The 18,766-nt window shown below is 41.8% G+C and overlaps 1 protein-coding gene across 2 annotated transcripts in view; it reads right to left on the reverse strand.

The window, feature by feature from the left end:
- Positions 1-12,364: 12,364 nt before the first annotated feature.
- Positions 12,365-18,766, reverse strand: part of col1a2 (collagen, type I, alpha 2) — a 50,377-nt gene continuing 43,975 nt past the window's right edge. For both annotated transcript variants that reach the window (XM_072575480.1, XM_072575479.1), the window contains exons 46-52: positions 18,267-18,374; positions 18,109-18,162; positions 17,900-18,007; positions 16,330-16,579; positions 15,343-15,533; positions 14,984-15,226; positions 12,365-13,349 (exon numbers count right to left, since the gene is read on the reverse strand). In XM_072575480.1, coding sequence (XP_072431581.1) covers positions 13,203-13,349; positions 14,984-15,226; positions 15,343-15,533; positions 16,330-16,579; positions 17,900-18,007; positions 18,109-18,162; positions 18,267-18,374 — 1,101 coding nt within the window. In that variant the 3' untranslated portion in view covers positions 12,365-13,202. The remainder of the gene's footprint in view (positions 13,350-14,983; positions 15,227-15,342; positions 15,534-16,329; positions 16,580-17,899; positions 18,008-18,108; positions 18,163-18,266; positions 18,375-18,766) is intronic.

The raw sequence follows: 18,766 nt of genomic DNA on the forward strand, positions 1-18,766 counted from the left end.
AGGAGAAAGTGAGGACTGCAAATGCTGAAGATCAGAGTCAAACAATGTGGTGCCAGAAAAGCACTGCCAGTCGGGCAGCATCCGAGGAGCAGGAGGGTCACGTTTCGAGCATCAGCTCTTCAACAAGAATGTTGGAATTTATTAGCTTAAAGTTCTTTAGTCATATTCAACAAGCAAGACTCATTGGCATTGTGCCTGTCAGGGACTTCTGGGTGATGGCTGGCATTTGGAGCTCTATCTTAGTTTCCACAACACTAGCCTGCAAACCCTGGTCCGACAGTCAAAGGTCCCCTCCAGCTGGGCAACATCCCCAAAATAATACTATTCTCAATCTGATATTACGTGCTGTTTTGCTAGTCCTCAGGACTTTCCCAAGCATTCCTTGGTGCTTGGTCATCACAAACAAATGGTCTATTCCCAAGTCATAGCAAGTTCATTACGATTACCTTACAGCCAAAACAGGCAACTTTTACACTCAGCATGGTTTTTTTTTGTATTTTCCTTCAATTGCTTATTGCCATGTCCAATTAACCCTTGACATTTAAGTCTCAATGATTTGTTTTGGAGATGTCATTTACAATCTCAACCCTACAGAAGCTCAGAATGGGGATAACAGGGTCATTTTTTGTTGGCAAGTTGTAAATAGTGAAGTGCCACAGGGATCAGTGCTTGTCCTTAATGATTTACAATCTATATGACTGATTAGGTTGAGGGGTTCAAATATATGGTCACTAATAAAGATTGGTTCAATGAAGAGTGCAGGAAGCAAAGCCAGAAGCAGTATCAGGCATATCTGAAAGTAAGGTTGACCCAGTGAAACGACAACACAGGACTATTTGCATACCAAACAGTAGCAGCCACATGTAATAGAAGAGGTTGGAGATTCCACAAATAATGGATTTGCTCCATGTGATATGAAGAAACAGCTGAAGACACTGGGTAGGGCAAATGCTTTGGAGAGTGAGAACATTCCAACAATAGCACTGAAGACTTGAGCTCCAGAACTAGATGTGCATCTGGATGAGCCATTTCATTTCAACAAGAACATTAACATCTACCTGGCAAGAAGAAAAATTAGCCAGATCCTTCCTGTGCACAAAAAGCAGATCAAATCTATTCTGGCAAATTATCATCCTATCAATTTAATCTTGATCATCAACAAAGGGATGGAAGAATTCACTGAAAGTAATCACACAACGCTTATACTAATGCTAAGTTTGGGTTCCGCCAGGGCCACTTGGCTCCTAACCTCATTACAAACTTGGTCCACACATGGACAAAAGAGCTGAACTCCAGGGGTCGGGTGAGAGTGACAGTCATGATATTAAAGCAGCATTCGACTTAGTATGGCATCAACAAACACCAGCAGAACTACAGTCAATAGGAATCAGGGGAACTAACCCCACTGGGTTGAGTCATACCTTGCACAAAGGAAGATGGTGATTTTTTTTAATTGTCCTGTAGGATGCTGATAAGGCCAGTATTTATTGCTCATCCATAATTGTCCGGAGGGCAGTTAAGATTTAATCATGTTGCTGTGGGTCTGAAGTCACATGTAGGCCAGACTTGGTAAAGATTGCAGATTTCTGTTTACTATCCCTGCCACACTTGCCCAGCTCCCTACCTCCCCTATGGTCTATGACTATCATGGAAGTAGGAGGGGAAGGTCTGACGGTTACTTGTTGCATCTTGAATGGTACAAGTTGCAGCTGACCTTTCCATACAGAGGCTTTGTGGAAGACTCACCAGATCTGCACCCAGCGCTCGAGGGTGCTGTTGTACCTACAAGATTCTGCCAGCTGTGCAATGGTTCAGAATCAATAATTGAGTCAAAAGATGTGACAGTAAGGTAAGGCTTGCAGTCATCAGTGTACATGTCAGAAACATGTTTTCAGTAGATAGTATTGTGGAGCAGTATGTAGATGTGAAACAGGAGATGACCAAGGAAAGGTCCTTAAGAGACTTTGGAGGGAACAATACTGAAGTGCTAATGAAGGCATTGCAAGAGATTGCCTGGCTCTGCCTGGGACTGCACAGGGAATGCCTGGGAATGGAACCAGGTAAGGTTAATTACATCAAAGTTCTCACGGTAAAAATAAATTCTTAATCAAATAATTGTTTCGTTTGTAAATAACATTAATATTGAAATTGAGCTTACTGAGATAACTCCAGGAATGCCAATATCCTATCACCAAGTCACTTTTTATTTACATGTGAATAGTACACAACACTCATCTAACTCGCTCACAGCCAGCTCCTAGAGTGAGCAGAATCCTGGACATTCCTGTTTATATCTGTCAGCCAGGGCTCCCTGATTAGACAGCACTAACAACCCCAATCAAGGAACTCATATCTATGAGGTCCACCTGGCTGACCTCATTCCAATCACTACAGCTCTCCCCCTGTAAATCCTAGGACATCGGCCCATTATTTTTCCTGTAGCTTCTCCTGGGACATGTTTGCACTGGGTCCGGTTCCTCTGGCTCTGCCTTAGATACTGGTAGCATATACCAGACTGTAGCCTCTTGCATCCAGAGGGTCTTGGCCAAAACTCATCATCTTCTTCAGGTGGTAACAGCGTCGAGAGCTGATATCTGCCATGTTCATCTTGTCCTCAGGGTTGCTTTGATGCTAGAGTCAAAGAGTCATAAGGATGTACAGCATGGAAACAGTCCAACCCGTTCATGCCAACCAGATGTCCCAACCCAATCGAGTCCCACCTGCCAGCACCGGCCCATATAGCTCTAAACCTTTCCTATTCATATACCCATCCAGATGCCTTTTAAATGTTGCAATTGTACCAGCCTCCACCACTTCCTCTGGCAGCCCATTCCATACACGTACCATCCTCTGCTGAAAAGGTTGTCCCTTAGGTCTCTTTTATATCTTTCCCCTCTCACCCTAAACCTATGCCCTCTTTCTGGTCTCTCCCATCCCAGGGAAAAGACCTTGTCTATTTACCCTATCTATGAACCTCATGATTTTATAAACCTCTATAAGGTCACCCCTCAGCCTCCGTTGCTCCAGGGAAAACAGCACCAGCCTATTCAACTTCTCCCTATAGCTCAAACCCTTCAACACTGGCAACATCCTTGTAAGTCTTTTCTGAACCATTTCAAGTTTCACAATATCCGTCTGATAGGAAGGAGACCAGAATTGCAGCAATATTCCAAAACTGGCCCAACCAACATCCTGTACAGCCGCAACATGACCTCCCAACTCCTGTACTCAGTACTCTGACCAAACACATTCTTCACTGTCCTATCTCCCTGTGACTCCACTTTCAACGAGCTATAAACCTGCACTCCAAGGTCTCTTTGTCCAGCAACACTCCCATGGACCTTACCATTAAGTGAACAAGTCCTGCTAAAATTTGCTTTCCAAAATATAGCACCTCGCATTTACCTAAACTAAACTCCATCTGCCACCCCTCAGCCCATTGGCTCATCTGATCAAGTTCCCTTTGTAATCTGAGGTAACCTTCTTCATTGCCCACTACACCTCCAGTTGTGGTGTCATCTGCAAACATCCAAATCATTTATATAAATGATGAAAAGCAGTGGACCCAGCACCGATCCTTGTGACACTCCACTGGTTACAGGCTTCCAGTTAGAAAAACAACCCTCCACCACCACCCTCTGTCTTCTACCTTTGAGCCAGTTCTATATCCAAATGGCTAGTTCTTCCTGTATTCCATGAGATCTAACCTTGCTAACCAGTCTGCCATGGGAAACCTTGTCAAATGCCTTACTGAAGTCCATATAGATCACGTCTACCGCTCTGCCCTCATCAATCCTCTTTTTTACTTCTTCAAAAAACTCGATCAAGTTTGTGAGACATGATTTTCTATGCACAAAGCCATGTTGACTGTCCCTAATCACTCCTTGCCTTTCCAAGTACATGTACATCCTGTCTCTCAAGATTCCCTCCAACAACTTGGCACTACGTTAGCCAACCTCCAGTCTTCTGGCACCTCACCTGTGACTATCGATGATACATTTAAAAGCCAATGGAAACAATTACTGTTATGGCAATTCTGTGTTCTGAAGGTGCAATGTTTACTGCTAATGTTCTGCTATTTTCTAAGAAGAATTTATCATCATTGTGATACTGCATTACTGCTGTATATTGCTTCACATGAAATATTGTTTCTATACATTTTTAAAATTTTATTGATTTATCTCTCGCTATGTCAATAGAAGGGTGAACAAAACAAATCAACTTAAAGACATGTAATCTGCTGTATTGCTTATTAATTACAAATATTAGCACAGTGATGGGTGTTTTACATTTTACTGGTGTCTCTCCCTTGTTACACAGTTTTACATCTTTTAACAGCAAATAATGAGAGATCATTTAAATGCGCAGACTTTGGGAAGTACTCTAAAAGTTCTGGGGACTTGATCAGCATGTTCTCACTGGGAGACTATTAACTTACTGTAGGACTGGGTTCAAGCAATCACCGGACTTGACTGTACATTAGCACACTCACGCTGGGGAGAGGCAGCTTCGTACTCTGTGTTTGGGAAGAGATTCAGTCAGATATGTGCCTTCCTGGCACGGAGCCTGTCCCCGTTGGTCAGAAGGGAAGGGTGGAGAAAGGTAGAGCGATAGTTGTTGGGGACTCAATAGTGAGGGGCACAGATAGGCGGTTTTGCGGGAGCGACAGAGACTCACGATTGGTATGTTGCCTCCCAGGTGCAAGGGTACATGATGTCTCTGATCGTGTTTTCCGGGTCCTCAAGGGGGAGGGGGAGCAGCCCCAGATCGTGGTCCACGTTGGCACCAACGACATAGGTAGGAAGAGGGGTGAGGATGTTAGACAGGCTTTCAGGGAGCTAGGTTGGAAGCTCAGAGCTAGAACGAAAAGAATCGTTGTCTCTGGTTTGTTACCCGTGCCACGTGATAGAGAGTCGAGGAATAGGGAGAGAGAAGAGTTAAATGCATGGCTACAGGGATGGTGCAGGAGGGAGGGATTCCGGTTTCTGGACAACTGGGGTTCTTTCTGTGGAAGGTGGGACCTCTATAAACAGGATGGTCTACATCTGAACCTGAGGGGCACCAGTATCCTTGGCGGGAGGTTTGCTAGTACTCTTTGGGAGGGTTTAAACTAACTCTGCAGGGGCATGGGAACCTGGACTGTAGCTTTAGGGTACAGGACCTTGAGTGTAGGGAGGTTAGGAACATGGCATCGATCTCGAAGGAGGGTGCCTGTAAACAGGAAGGTGGCTTGAAGTGTGTATACTTCAATGCCAGAAGTATAAGAAATAAGGTAGGTGAGCTTTCAGCATGGGTTGGTACCTGGGACTTCGATGTTGTGGCCATTACAGAGACGTGGGTAGAACAGGGACAGGATTGGCCGTTGCAGGTTCCAGGGTTTAAATGTTTTAGTAGGGTCAGAGATGGGGGTAAAAAAGGGGGAGGTGTGCCATTGCTTGTCAAGGATAGTATTACAGCAGTAGAAAGGGTGATGGAGGAGGACTTGCCATCTGAGGTAGTTTGGGCAGAGGTTAGAAATAGGAAAGGTGAGGTCACCCTGTTAGGAGTTTTCTACAGGCCTCCTAATAGTCCGAGAGAAGTAGAGGAAAGTATTGCAAGGATGATTCAGGAGAAGAATGAAAGTAGCAGGGTGGTTGTTATGGGGGACTTTAACTTCCCAGATATTGACTGGGAAAGCTATAGCTCGAGTTCGTTAGATGGGTTGGTGTTTGTCCAATGTGTGCAGGAGGGTTTCCTGACACAATATGTAGAAAGGCCAACAAGAGGTGAGGCTATACTGGATTTGGTTCTGGGTAACGAACCAGGCCAGGTGTTAGACTTGGAGGTAGGTGAGCACTTCGGGGGCAGTGACCACAACTCGGTGACTTTTACTCTAGTGATGGAGAGGGATAAGTGTGCACTGCAGGGCAACAGTTATAGCTGGGGGCAGGGAAATTATGATGCGGTGAGGCATGACTTAGGATGCGTGGATTGGAAAAATAGGCTTCAAGGGAAGAACACAAATGATATGTGGAGATTGTTCAAGGAACAGCTAATGGGTGTCCTTGATAAGTATGTACCAGTCAGGCAGGGAGTAAAGGATCTTGTGAGGGAGCCGTGGTTTAATAAGGAATTGGAATCCCTTGTGAAAGGGAAGAGGGCGGCCTATGTAAAGATGAGGCGTGAAGGTTCAGTTGGGGTGATTGAGAGTTATAAGGTAGCCAGGAAGGATCTAAGGAGAGAGCTAAGAGCAGCGAGAAGGGGACATGAAAAGTCCTTAGTTGGTAGGATTAGGGAAAACCCAAAGGCTTTCTATAGGTATGTCAGGAATAAAAGGATGACTAGAGTAGGTATCGGTCCAGTCAAGGATAGTAGTGGGAAGTTGTGTGTGGAGGCGGAGGAGATTGGTGAGACACTAAATCAATACTTTTCGTCAGTATTCACTCAGGAACAGGACACTGTTGCTGATGTGAATATTGAGTCACAAGTGATTAGAATGGATGGCCTTGAGGTACGTAGGGAAGAGGTCTGGGGAATACTGGAAAGGATGAAAATAGATAAGTCCCCTGGGCCTGATGGCATTTATCCTCGGATCCTCTGGGAAGCTAGGGAGGAGATAGCGGAGCCATTGGCCTTGATTTTTATGCCGTCGTCTACAGGAATAGTGCCAGAAGACTGGAGGATAGCGAATGTGGTCCCCTTGTTCAAGAAGAGGAGCAGGGATAGCCCGAGTAACTATAGGCCAGTGAGTCTCACTTCTGTTGTGGGCAAAGTCTTAGAGAGAATTGTAAGGGATAGGATTTATGAACATCTGGATAGGAATAATGTGATCAAGGATAGTCAGCATGGTTTTGTGAAGGGCAGGTCGTGCCTCACAAACCTTATTGAATTCTTTGAGAAGGTGACCAAGGAAGTGGATGAGGGTAAAGCAGTAGATGTGGTGTATATGGAATTTAGCAAGGTGTTCGATAAGGTACCCCATGGCAGGCTAATGCAAAAACTACGGAGGTATGGCATTGAGGGTGCATTAGAGGTTTGGATTAGGAATTGGCTGGCTGGAAGGAGACAGAGGGTAGTAGTTGATGGTATAGGTTCATCTTGGAGTGCAGTTACTAGCAGTGTTCCACAAGGATCTGTTTTGGGACCATTGCTGTTTGTCATTTTTATAAATGACCTGGAGGAGGGGCTTGAAGGCTGGGTGAGCAAGTTTGCGGATGACACGAAAGTCAGTGGAGTTGTGGACAGCCAAGAAGGATGTGGCAGGTTACAGCGCGATATAGATAAGTTGCAGAGCTGGGCAGTAAGGTGGCAAATGGAATTCAATGTAGCTAAGTGTGAAGTCATTCACTTTGGTAGGAGTAACAAGAAGATGGATTACTGGGCTAATGGTAGACTACTTGTAGTGTAGATGAGCAGTGGGATCCTGGTGTCCATGTACACAGATCTTTGAAAGTTGCCACCCAGGTAAATAGTACTGTGAAGAAGGCATATGGTGTACTGGGCTTTATTGGTAGAGGAATTGAGTTCCGGAGTCCTAAGGTCATGTTGCAGTTGTATAAGACTCTGGTGCGGCCTCATCTGGAGTATTGTGTGCAGTTTTGGTCGCCATACTATAGGAAGGATGTGGAGGCATTGGAACGAGTGCAGAGGAGGTTTACCAGGATGTTGCCTGGCATGGTAGGAAGATCGTATGAGGAAAGGGTGAGGCACTTGGGGCTGTTCTCATTGGAGAAAAGAAGGTTATGGGAGATTTAATAGAGGTGTACAAGATGATTAGGGGTTTAGATAGGGTTAACAGTGAGAACCTTTTTCCGCGTATGGAGTCAGCTGTTACTAGGGGACACAGCTTTAAATTAAGGGGTGGTAGGTATAGGACAGATGTTCGGGGTAGATTTTTTACTCAGCGGGTTGTGAGTTCATGGAATGCCCTGCCAGTAGCAGTGGTGGACTCTCCCTCTTTATGGTCATTTAAGCGGGCATTGGACAAGCATATGGAGGTTATTGGGCTAGTGTAGGTTAGGTAGGCTTCGGTCAGCGCAACATCGAGGGCCGAAGGGCCTGTACTGCGCTGTATTTTTCTATGTTCTATGTTCCTTAGACACCAGCACATTTAACTGGGAAGAGGAAGATACGTGCTGCAAATGTAGGAGGAGTTTGTAACAGCCACCAACAAGTTCATGCTGGGGAGAGACTGTTCAGGTGCTCAGAATTCGGGAAGAGACACTAGCAAGTTCATAAGAAATTGCAGTGATTGGACTCTTGGTATTAATCACATCATAGGCAGAAATATGTACATTGGGGCCTGTTTGTCTCACACATTCGTTTCTTCTGAAGAATTCTCCCTTTCCCCTTCATTCTCATGTCCAATCACAAGTGCAAGGAGCTCATGAAGCTTCTTTGATACTAAGATTGAGATAATCTGATCAGCTGCTTCCACTGCGTCTCTTCCTTCCTTCCACTAGTTTACTGGACCAAATTGACCATAAATACTCCGGCCTATCACCCTCACCTTGACCTCCTTCCACCTATCGCATTCCCAATGCCCCTCCCCCAAGTCCCTCCTCCCAACCTTTTATCTTAGCCTGGTGGACACACTTTCCTCATTCCTGAAGAAGGGCTTATGCCCGAAACGTCGATTCTCCTGCTCCTTGGATGCTGCCTGACCTGCTGCGCTTTTCCAGCAACACATTTTCAGCTCTGATCTCCAGCATCTGCAGTCCTCACATTCTCCTCAGAGAAAGTAGTGGAGGCTGGTACAATTACAACATTTAAAAGGCCTCTGGGTGGGTATATGAATAGGTAGGGTTTAGAGGGATATGGACCAAATGCTGGCTAATGGGACTAGATTAGGTTAGGATATCTGGTCGGCATAGACGAGTTGGACCGAAGGGTCTGTTTCCTTGCTGTATGTATCTATGACTCTATGATTATAACTAATACTTTACAACTAACCTGGGAACCGTTGTGACATATCTCCTGCTGGGATATTGCCATGTCAACCGACATGTAATGTGGGCAGCATTTATTATTTTTAACACCACTGTCTGCTTTTGGGCAGCAGTTCTAAAGCTTAGTGAGGGTTATTCCTGGTGACTAACAGACAGGGGTGCTCAACTACATCATGACAACAGTTTGGATGGGAGGACATTTCGGTAGACTAATAGCTTGAATTTTATGGGCATGGGGAAGGGATGTTGCAAACGGGAATAGTCCAAATGGGGTCCCATGGGCAACCAATGAACCATGCAAGATGGATAGCATGGATGCTCTGTCAAACCTAACAGCAGAGCTTCAACTGAATAAGCATTTGCAGAATTGAACCTTACTGACTGCTTGGTTATCAGACAGGATTAAGAATCCAGTGATAGAAACAGGTTCCAGTCAGTGGGATTCCCAGTTGTCATGGTGGGAAGGGAAGGTCAGAGTGTCTTCTTAATGAGAGATCAGGGAACGCCGCGACTGGGGATTCCACCAAGATTGAGGGAATGCTGAAGTTTGGGAAGGCTGAGAACCCATTGAAAACCCTCAGAGATCAGCATTTTGACTTAATACCTTCTGATCAGTCAAATTCTCCGTGTTTCTGTTGCCAAGCAGTGGGTAATCAGGGTTACCCTTTCATGAACATTAAAATTACATTGCAGCAATGAGACAACTTTGGTGGTTGACTTTGAATTTTAAATAGGTTAAAGCCTTTCTGTTTTCCACTGTGATCCTTATCCAGATGCTGAGTCACTGCATTAGTTGTGAATACTATGATGTCCAGGAATGCAGTCTGTAGATGAGATCTAATTTGTTGCAATTCAAACTCCTCACCTGACTCTTGCCTTCCCACTATTGGGTGGGATGTACAGCATTAAAATTTAATGCTTCACTGCAAAGAAAATTCCAAACAATAATCTTAAATCAAGTTAGTAATTACCCTTACTGGAAGTGTGAACGTATGGTCATCGCAAACACAGAACCAGGTTAAATTGTGACCTACTCTGTGGTCATATATCATAAATGATTAATGAACTTGGTAAGGGTTGCAATGCCAGCAGAACTTTATTCTAGTAAGGATTCAATACCTTTAAGAAAAACATTAGATGATATTTCCTCTGTTCACTGAAACTAATGACAACATCAAAGTTAATACAAAACCAGCAGCTTATATGATTGTTGCTGATTTTACCTGGCATTACTGAGAATCCACGTCCGATGCTCTTAATTTTAAAAAACAGGAAATACATCACAGGTTTCAGAAAAGGCCTGTAATAGGCTTAAGAAACAGGAGACTGTATTCTCATCTGGACACAGATAAAATTGCCATGATTGTATTTTTTATTTTAGAAATGGCTTGAGTTTAAGTTAATCATGAATCTTAAACATTAATTCTTTCTTTCTCCACAGATGCTGCCAGACTTGCTTGAGTATCTCAGTAAGTTTTGCTTTTATTCCATATTTGTATCATTTAGTATTTTGTTTTTTACAGTTAATCCTTGTGTTTATGAGGCACCTTGAATACTTAAGATGCTATATAAATGCAAGTTGCTGTATCTAGCAAATAAGAAACAGAAGATTTTAAATATATAGAAGATGAATGGGGTGGTAGAAGGAATTTGGAAGATTTCTGTATATATGTAGGCAATTAGCAAAGTGAAATGACTGGCACAGAAAATTGCAGAGGGCAGGAACATGGTGTAGTGGAACATTAGTATCACTTTGCCTTAAGATTGGAAATTGACTGAAGGATCATAGATTGGGAAACATAACATGAACACACTTAAGAATGCAAATTTCTCTAATCTATGGAGCTCTGACGAACTATTGAACAAGAATTGTTGCAAATTCATTCAAATATTCAGAGATAGCATTGCTTCCTTTGTGTTTTGTTCATAATCATTCATGATTAGGTTATTTACATGATTAGATTACTTAACCGTGTGGAAACAGGCCCTTCAGCCCAACCAATCCACACCGACCTTCCAAAGAGTAACCCACCCAGACCCATTTCCCTCTGACAAATTTACCTAACACTAAGGGCAATTTAGCATGGCCAATTCACCTGGCCTGCACATCTTTGGACTGTGGGAGGAAACCGGAGCACCCGGAGGAAAACCACGTAGACATGGGGAGAATGTGCAAACTCCACACAGACAGTCACCCGACATTGGAATCGAACCTGGGACATTGGTGCTGTGAGGCAGCAGTGCTAACCACTGAGCCACCATGGATTCAGTTGCATTTTCAATGTCTCATTTTAAAAATCATGGGCTAGTAGTTTGGGTCCATCTATTTTGACATTTTACTTTCACTGCCTTAACAGCCTGCACTTTTAGGATCCCTGATTTTGGGCCTTGGATCTAATCATATTGTAGTGAGAGTTTATAGATAATTGTTTGGGTTATATCATGGGGAGCCTGAGGAGGCATGAGTCAGACTTATAGTCTATGATTGGGGTTACATCAGGGAGGGGGGAGCAGGTAGCAAGATTGCAAGTATTTTGGCATTGGATGCTGAGGACTCTGACTGGGGATCAGGTAGAAAAATTGCACACCTTGCAAGAACAATTGGAAAGGTTGGAAGTGCTGTTAAGGCAGGTTCCTAAAAGGTCAGGTTGGGAGCAGGGGGAAATAGTAAGGCCAGAGTCTGAAACACAGTTCAGATTTCAGGATCAGGAGCTGGGGTAATTACAGTAAAGAAGCTATCAAGACAATCCAGTTGCTGTGAGGATGTGGGTAGGAGGGACAGAGCCGAAGTTTTAGCAAGGACCAATAAGAGGTTTCAGGCTGCTTACTTCCAAACATAAATAAACTATCTGCTCATTGAGAGACAGGTAAAAGACTTTTAAAATGAAAAGTTATTTACTTGATATGAAAAGGTAACCCTTTCCCTCTCCACAGATGCTGCCAGACCTGGTGAATTCTCCAGCATTTGTGGGTTTTATTTCAGATCTCCAGCTTGTGCAGTGTTTTGCTTTTATTAAAGGATTTGTCCAGTTTGTCCTTTAATAAGATTAGCTGCAGCACAGTTTGCGGGAGCAGAATGAGTTGACAAATTGCTTCTAATGGTGGTCCCCAAATTACATCCATTGTTCCCAAACAATGGTTGTTCCCCATCCCAATTTCACAATGGATGTTTTACTGTATTCATTTCTTTCTCTACTCTTTAAAGCAAATTTACATTGAATACCAATGTGAGTTACACAAAAGTGTGACTTCAGGCAGGTACTGGCAACACCAGGCGTTTATTGCCAGTCCCTGGATCGAAGACGATCTTAGGTCTCTATATGAGAAAGGTGGCGACATCCGAACAATCTACACCTCTGTCTATATGGAAAGTAGAGACTGAGGGTACTTCCATTTTACAAAGTTGTAACATGAACCACAGTCATGAAACAAGTTACTTCAGAACATTTTCATGCTTTATTTCACAATTATTAAAACATCTCACTTGTCACATATACAAAATAGGAACATTTTTAGTTTTTATTATTTTGATTTTAGAACTGTCGCCTCCTTTTTCCATTCAGTTGGAGTGAAAGTGCATGGCTAAAAGCATGAACACCTGAAGTAATGAGATGGAAATGGCAAGGAAGTTATCCACATGTTTAGTTTGGGAAGAGACAAGAGGATTCCGTGGTAATAATGAATGGAGTTTACTAAGAAATAAAACTACTGTACAACTTTATACAGCACTGGAGATGTGGCCTCACATTGTGACAGTCTCAATGATGGCATGGGACATTCATTTAGCACCACAGTCAGTACTTCAAGTACGGTATCTGCACAATTCAATACCACTTAGCACCTTTACAAAATGATTTGAACCCCAAGTACCACAGTTAACGTTGAGAAAGAAATTATGTGTTTAATACTTTAAATTAAGTATATGAGGTAGTTTAAACCTTGGGAAGCTGTGGTTTTAAACTTCCTCTTTTGAAAAATATTCAAGACTACAGATGACACTCATTTTCACGTTCTTTTATTTACTTTCCATTATTCGTGATTTAAACCTTCAGGGCAAGATTTCACCTGCAATAATCTCTTGAAATTTCCAAGTTGTTGGGAACTGCATTAAAATTGCATGGAGAAAACAATGTTCATTTTTTATTTTGGACTTCCTACTTCTCTTTAAGCCCAGAACTTAAGCAAGTGGATGAGCAGAAGACATGGAATGAATCAGCATTCAGTAAAAAATAAAAGAAAAAATGCGGAGAGTATTCTAATTTAGCTCAAGTTCATTTATTTGAAACAGACTGGGCCAATGTCCAAACCAAATTCTTGTTCAGGGCCACCAATATCCATAGGTGCAATGTCCATAAATGGCAAGCGAGATGTTCTCTGTGTTCTGTATTCAATGACTGTCTTACTCCATTCACCAGAATGTTTCTGTTACAAGTGAAACAGAATAAAGGGTTAATTAGACGGCATGCATTTCTGCTTGAAAGAAAGATAAAGATGACATGGGTTGTAATTGGTAGGGTTTCTTTTGCATTCTAAATTAAACAGATTAGAAAAGGAATGAGTTTATTGCTGCTCATCTGAGATTCCACTCCCATACTGCTGCAACTGTCGTTGGATTTGAATGAGTAACTGATCAAGCACGTGCAGTTGGGATCGAGGAGCTGAAATTGCCAAGACTGGGTCAGGGGTTGTGGTGGTATAGAGGAGAGTGGCAATGCAGAGGAGGAAGGAGATGGCAGTTGACATTTATTTTGGCCCTCCTTTCTCTACTTCTGATATTAAAATCACAGCAAAATCGTTAGGTACATATTTGGAAGGAGTATTTTATTGACACATTTGGTTTAATTTACATAGAATCTCTACTGCGCAGAAAGGGGCCAGTCCTTTGAGTCTGCAACAACCCTCTAAAGAGCATCACATCCAAATTCAGGCCCTCACCCATTTTATCTTGGCCAGTCTACCTAATCTTCGGACTGTGGGAGGAAACCAGAACATCCAGCAGAAACCAGCATGGGGAGAATGTAGAAATTCTACATCACCCAAGGCTAGAATTGAATACAGGTCCCTGCTGCTGTGAAGGCAGCAGTGCTAACCACTGTGCAGGGTTATATTCTTGTTCCTTATTCAACATATAATAGAATAGGTAGAGAAATGTATTTAAAATATCCTTCTAAATGTTACAAGGTCCTATTGCACTTTCGTGCTATTAATCTATTAAAGGTTTCAAACATACATGTAGATCATTTTCACTTAGAGTGTTTATTATTGGTGGTACCAACAGCATGCTAATATAAGTACAAGTTTGCTTATACACAGTTTTATATTTTGCAGTTTCTTTGTGTGATTAGGATGCTTCGTTTTACAGCATATATTTAATGAATGCAGAAAGTGCTCAACATTTGATTTTCATTTTAATTTGCCATACAGATCTCTGTGAAGATACCCCCACAATTTCCATGATTAGATGATAAAAAAAGCTCAGAGTAATGGGACATTAAGAAGGAGCAGAGTTTAATGTATAGGTTTCACTGCAAGTGCTTTGATTAATGCAACTGGATGAAAAGAACAGATGTGTAGATGTAGTGAGAAGTTTGTGATTGAGATGAATATTGAAATAGTTGTGACTTTAAGTTCAAATTTTCATTGTTCAATTAAATTACTTTAAAGGATGATTTTATTAAGAGACCAAAAAAGAAGTTAATCAGTGTAGGATAAAGAACAGCAGTATCCTACTTTTAGAACCTTTACTGGAAGTTCTGAGTTCAGTTATGTTCCCTATAAAACTCTGTAAAGATCAGTTTTTTCAATGCCATTATGCCACACGTATGTAAACCATGCAATATTTAATTTGGAATAGAATCTGTATGGTACTTTCTATGCTGTTGAATTGCATTTGCAGGACCATTGGTTAGGGGCATGGAAAAGTATCCACCAGTGAAAAAGGCTGCAGCAGTGTTTACAATTTGTCTTCTGGAGATTGTGGTGCTACACTACTGTACTTCCAGCAACAATGAGTGTATTTAACTCAACTAGTAATAAAACATGTGGCCAGAACTTACCGTGCATCCATCTTCCAGAACGCTGTAAGTGAACCTGCTGTTACCTTCAGCTCGGAGTTCAACATCATTGGAACCAAGCAGGATAATGGACTTTTTAAGGCTTCCAGTCTTCTCATCCATGTATGCCACACTGTTCTTACAATGGTAGGTGATATTCTGTGAGGCTTCATTGGAGAGCAGGTGCAGGAAGGTCAGCTGGGTACCCATAACAAATGGGGTGATATGTTCATCATTATAAGTGAACTAGAACAAAGAGAGTCAAGGTAAGATAACTATCTCCCAAAATTGCAATATGTTGCATAGACACGTTTTGCAAAGGGTTAAATATTCTTCATAATTTAGATCTGAATTGGGCTTACTTGCACACCATCATTGATAGTTTCACCAAACCAAACATGTTTCTGTTCTTTAGGAGTCTTGCTATTCCACCAGTTCTTGCGTTCGATGATATCTGGGTTGGCATGTACACAAGTCTCTCTTGATGTGAAGTCGCAGTAAACTCTGATGGCATCCATGATACATCCTTGATTAGGATCGATCCAATAGTATCCTAAATTGGGGAAAGTACAGCAATCAGGCTTTTCTTGTTGCTGGAGCAACACATCATAATTAACTCCTCTCAAAACTTACAAAGCAGATACAGAAATCTGAAACATACTTTTCATAAATGGATCTGAAATTCACAGTTTATAGATTAAACATTCTAGAATTTAATAAGGCATAAAATAAGATTTTCATCTTATTTTTCCATTACTCAAAACTAGGCAGCTAAAATTTTAGTTGTAGTTCCTATTGAAGGGATAGAAATAACGTATAAATGAATTTTACTTCCAAATGGACTGCAGCAGTTCAAGAAGGTAGCTCATTACCAGCTTCTAAAGGGCAACTAGGGATGGTCGTTAAATAATGGCCTAACCAGCAGTGTGCACATTTCTTGAATGAATTAAAATAAAACTTCATTCCAATTTCTTTAATTTTGTCTGTGTTATCAGTCCCATGACACCTTGTTGAATTGGCAATTTTTCATGTGACAGCTACATGATGATTGTGAGCAAAAGGTAGCAAAAATCATAATGAAACATAATTAACTTATCATCTGATATCTATAATTTTCCAACACAGATCAATGAATAACAATTGGGAATTAGAATGTTGGCAAACTTTCCTCTTTTCTAGACTAAAGATGGGAACCAAGTATAATCTTTCCCCAATGGTTGAATTAGCTCACTCAGCATGAATCAGAGATTAACATTATGACCTTAAGTTATAATGTACCATTCTACATGGTATATTTAGTGACTTGTTTTTAAACATAAAAGGCATAGTCATTTTGCACACAAACATACCTGACTTCCATTCTGGATGGCTGAGGCTCAGGTCACGACATGAGCGAGCAGGGTTTTTCTTTGAGCCTTCAGGGCTGCGGATGTTCTCAATCTGATTGGTCAGAACTTTCAGTTTGGCATCAACCTCAATATCTTTCTCTCTAACTGCAGCTGGTTGGTCAGCTCTATAATACTCATGATCGTAGCTCACTTCATAATGACTGCCAGCAACGCCTGGGAAACCGGGAAGACCTGGTGGGCCAGGGGGACCCTAAAAAATACAAGGTTTACAAGTCATTTGCCTTCTTGAAGTTGACTCTTCTTATTATCACAAATTGCTTGTATATGATTCTCCGCAATCATTATACAATTCTACTGACAATAATTTCAGATCATTCTACAGTTTTAAGATGATATGTCTGTCGATCTGTTCAACAAGTTCAACTGTCTATCAATGTCTGGGTGATCAAATACCCGAATGAGGCAGATGCACAGTACTCCAGGGCAGTTCACACAAATGAACTAGGTTCTTGCTATCTATGAACCTATTGTAACGAATTGCTTTGGTATCACAGCCTTAACTGAAATTGGTTAAGGGATGATGACACCTTCCCTAATGAAATTGCATGACTTGATACATCTTCCACCATTTGTACCCTCAAGATTGCTGCGCTGGGATGTGTTGGTTATCACCAGATCACACATTGGCTTCACTGCTTCTGCCTCTGACACTTTCTCCTTCTTTAAACATCTCACTTTGTTCCATTTTTTCTTCCATTTGAAATCTTCATTCTCTGTTAACCTCCCAAGTATGATAAGGTTATTGACACCAAGATATCTTTACTGCTTTCTTCAGTCTGTGACTGCACCTGCTCCCTGTCTTTTCAGTTCATTCCCTTGCATTAACCATCCCATTTCTAACCCCTGTTCAAATTCTTAAATATGATGTCCTCTCCATATTCTTTTCTGAAACTCCATGTTTGAATATTTCAAATTGCATTTAATCCCTCCAAAATGATGAAAACATCCTTTAATAAGCAGACAACACCATCCTGCTCCAAGCCCAGAAATGCATGGGTCTAAATGTCAGACTAGGATTGAAAGGTTGCATCTCTTTTCTCTTGAATAAGGACAGCTGAAGGTGACCTAACAAAAATATTTGAAATTATGAAAGGTCTTGAGTGCAAATATAACGAAAGCTACCTATTTTAGGGAAGAGCATTTCTATGAACCTTGTATATAAGAAAGTCTCAAAGAAACCCAACTAGGAATTCAGAAGAAATGCCTTTAACTAAAGCGTGGTGAGAACGTGGAACTTGCTAGCAGTAGGAGAGTTGAAGCAAATAGTGTAGATGGATTTAAGGGTAAGCTATACAAGGATATGAAGGAGAAAGAAAAGAAGGTTAAGGTAATATCTTTAATTGAAAGGTAGGTGGAGGTTTAAGTAGCGAATAAGAAGTTGGTTAAACTGGATAATTCTGTGTACTGTCATATTTCATTATGCCATACAAGCACTAGTGAAATTGTCCTCAAATGCAAACTTTAAAAAAACAATTAAAGTACACTCAGCTGCTTATAAGTTTCAACTTACCATAGGACCAACATCACCAGGACGACCGCGATGACCAGCTGGACCCATAGGACCAGCATGTCCAGATGAACCATCTTTACCAGGAGGACCAGAAGGTCCAGATGGGCCCTGGATAGAACGAATAGAGCAGTTTTTTTCATTGTTAGTGTGCTGCTCTAAATTGCAAATGACTAATTCTTTGAATCTGAAACAGCTATTTCTTTCCTTACCCTTGGGCCAGCAGGACCGGCAGGACCATGACCACCAGGTTCACCAGAAATGCCCTGGACAGGAAAAGTAATCAATTAGGAATTTTATCACTGAAAACAGGAGGGGAAAAAAAAAACTTGAAAAGGGGGAATACTCAGGAATCACTGGGATTACTTACAGAAACACCAGGAAGACCCTGCAAACCACCGGGTCCACGCAATCCTTTCAGGCCTCTGGAGCCACCGAAGCCAGTTTCACCCTTTTCTCCACGTGGACCTTGTGGGCCCTACAAACAGAATAATTAATTTATTTAGTGATTCATTCTGTGTGAGAAAGAAATAGAAAAATAATTACACAGTAAGACCTTCACTGGGTGTCTATTTCTATCAGTAATGGGTAAAGCTGTAGCTCTGGACATAGTTGTTGGGTTCTTTGCAGTACAAAGAATACTCACCTATTACAAACATATGAATCAATAACAGGCATAGGCTATCCAGCCCCTCCAGTCTGCTTTGCCATTCAATAAGATCATGACTGATATTACTGTAACCTCAAATCCCATTCTGCCAACCTTGGTAACCTTCCAACCATGTGTAAAAATAATTGATCAATCTATGACCCAGCAATATTCAAGGAATCTGCTTCCACCACCTTATCAGGAAGAGAGTTCCAAAGACT

The sequence above is a fragment of the Chiloscyllium punctatum genome, chromosome 8, assembly GCF_047496795.1.
Source record: "Chiloscyllium punctatum isolate Juve2018m chromosome 8, sChiPun1.3, whole genome shotgun sequence".
NCBI lineage: Eukaryota > Metazoa > Chordata > Chondrichthyes > Orectolobiformes > Hemiscylliidae > Chiloscyllium > Chiloscyllium punctatum.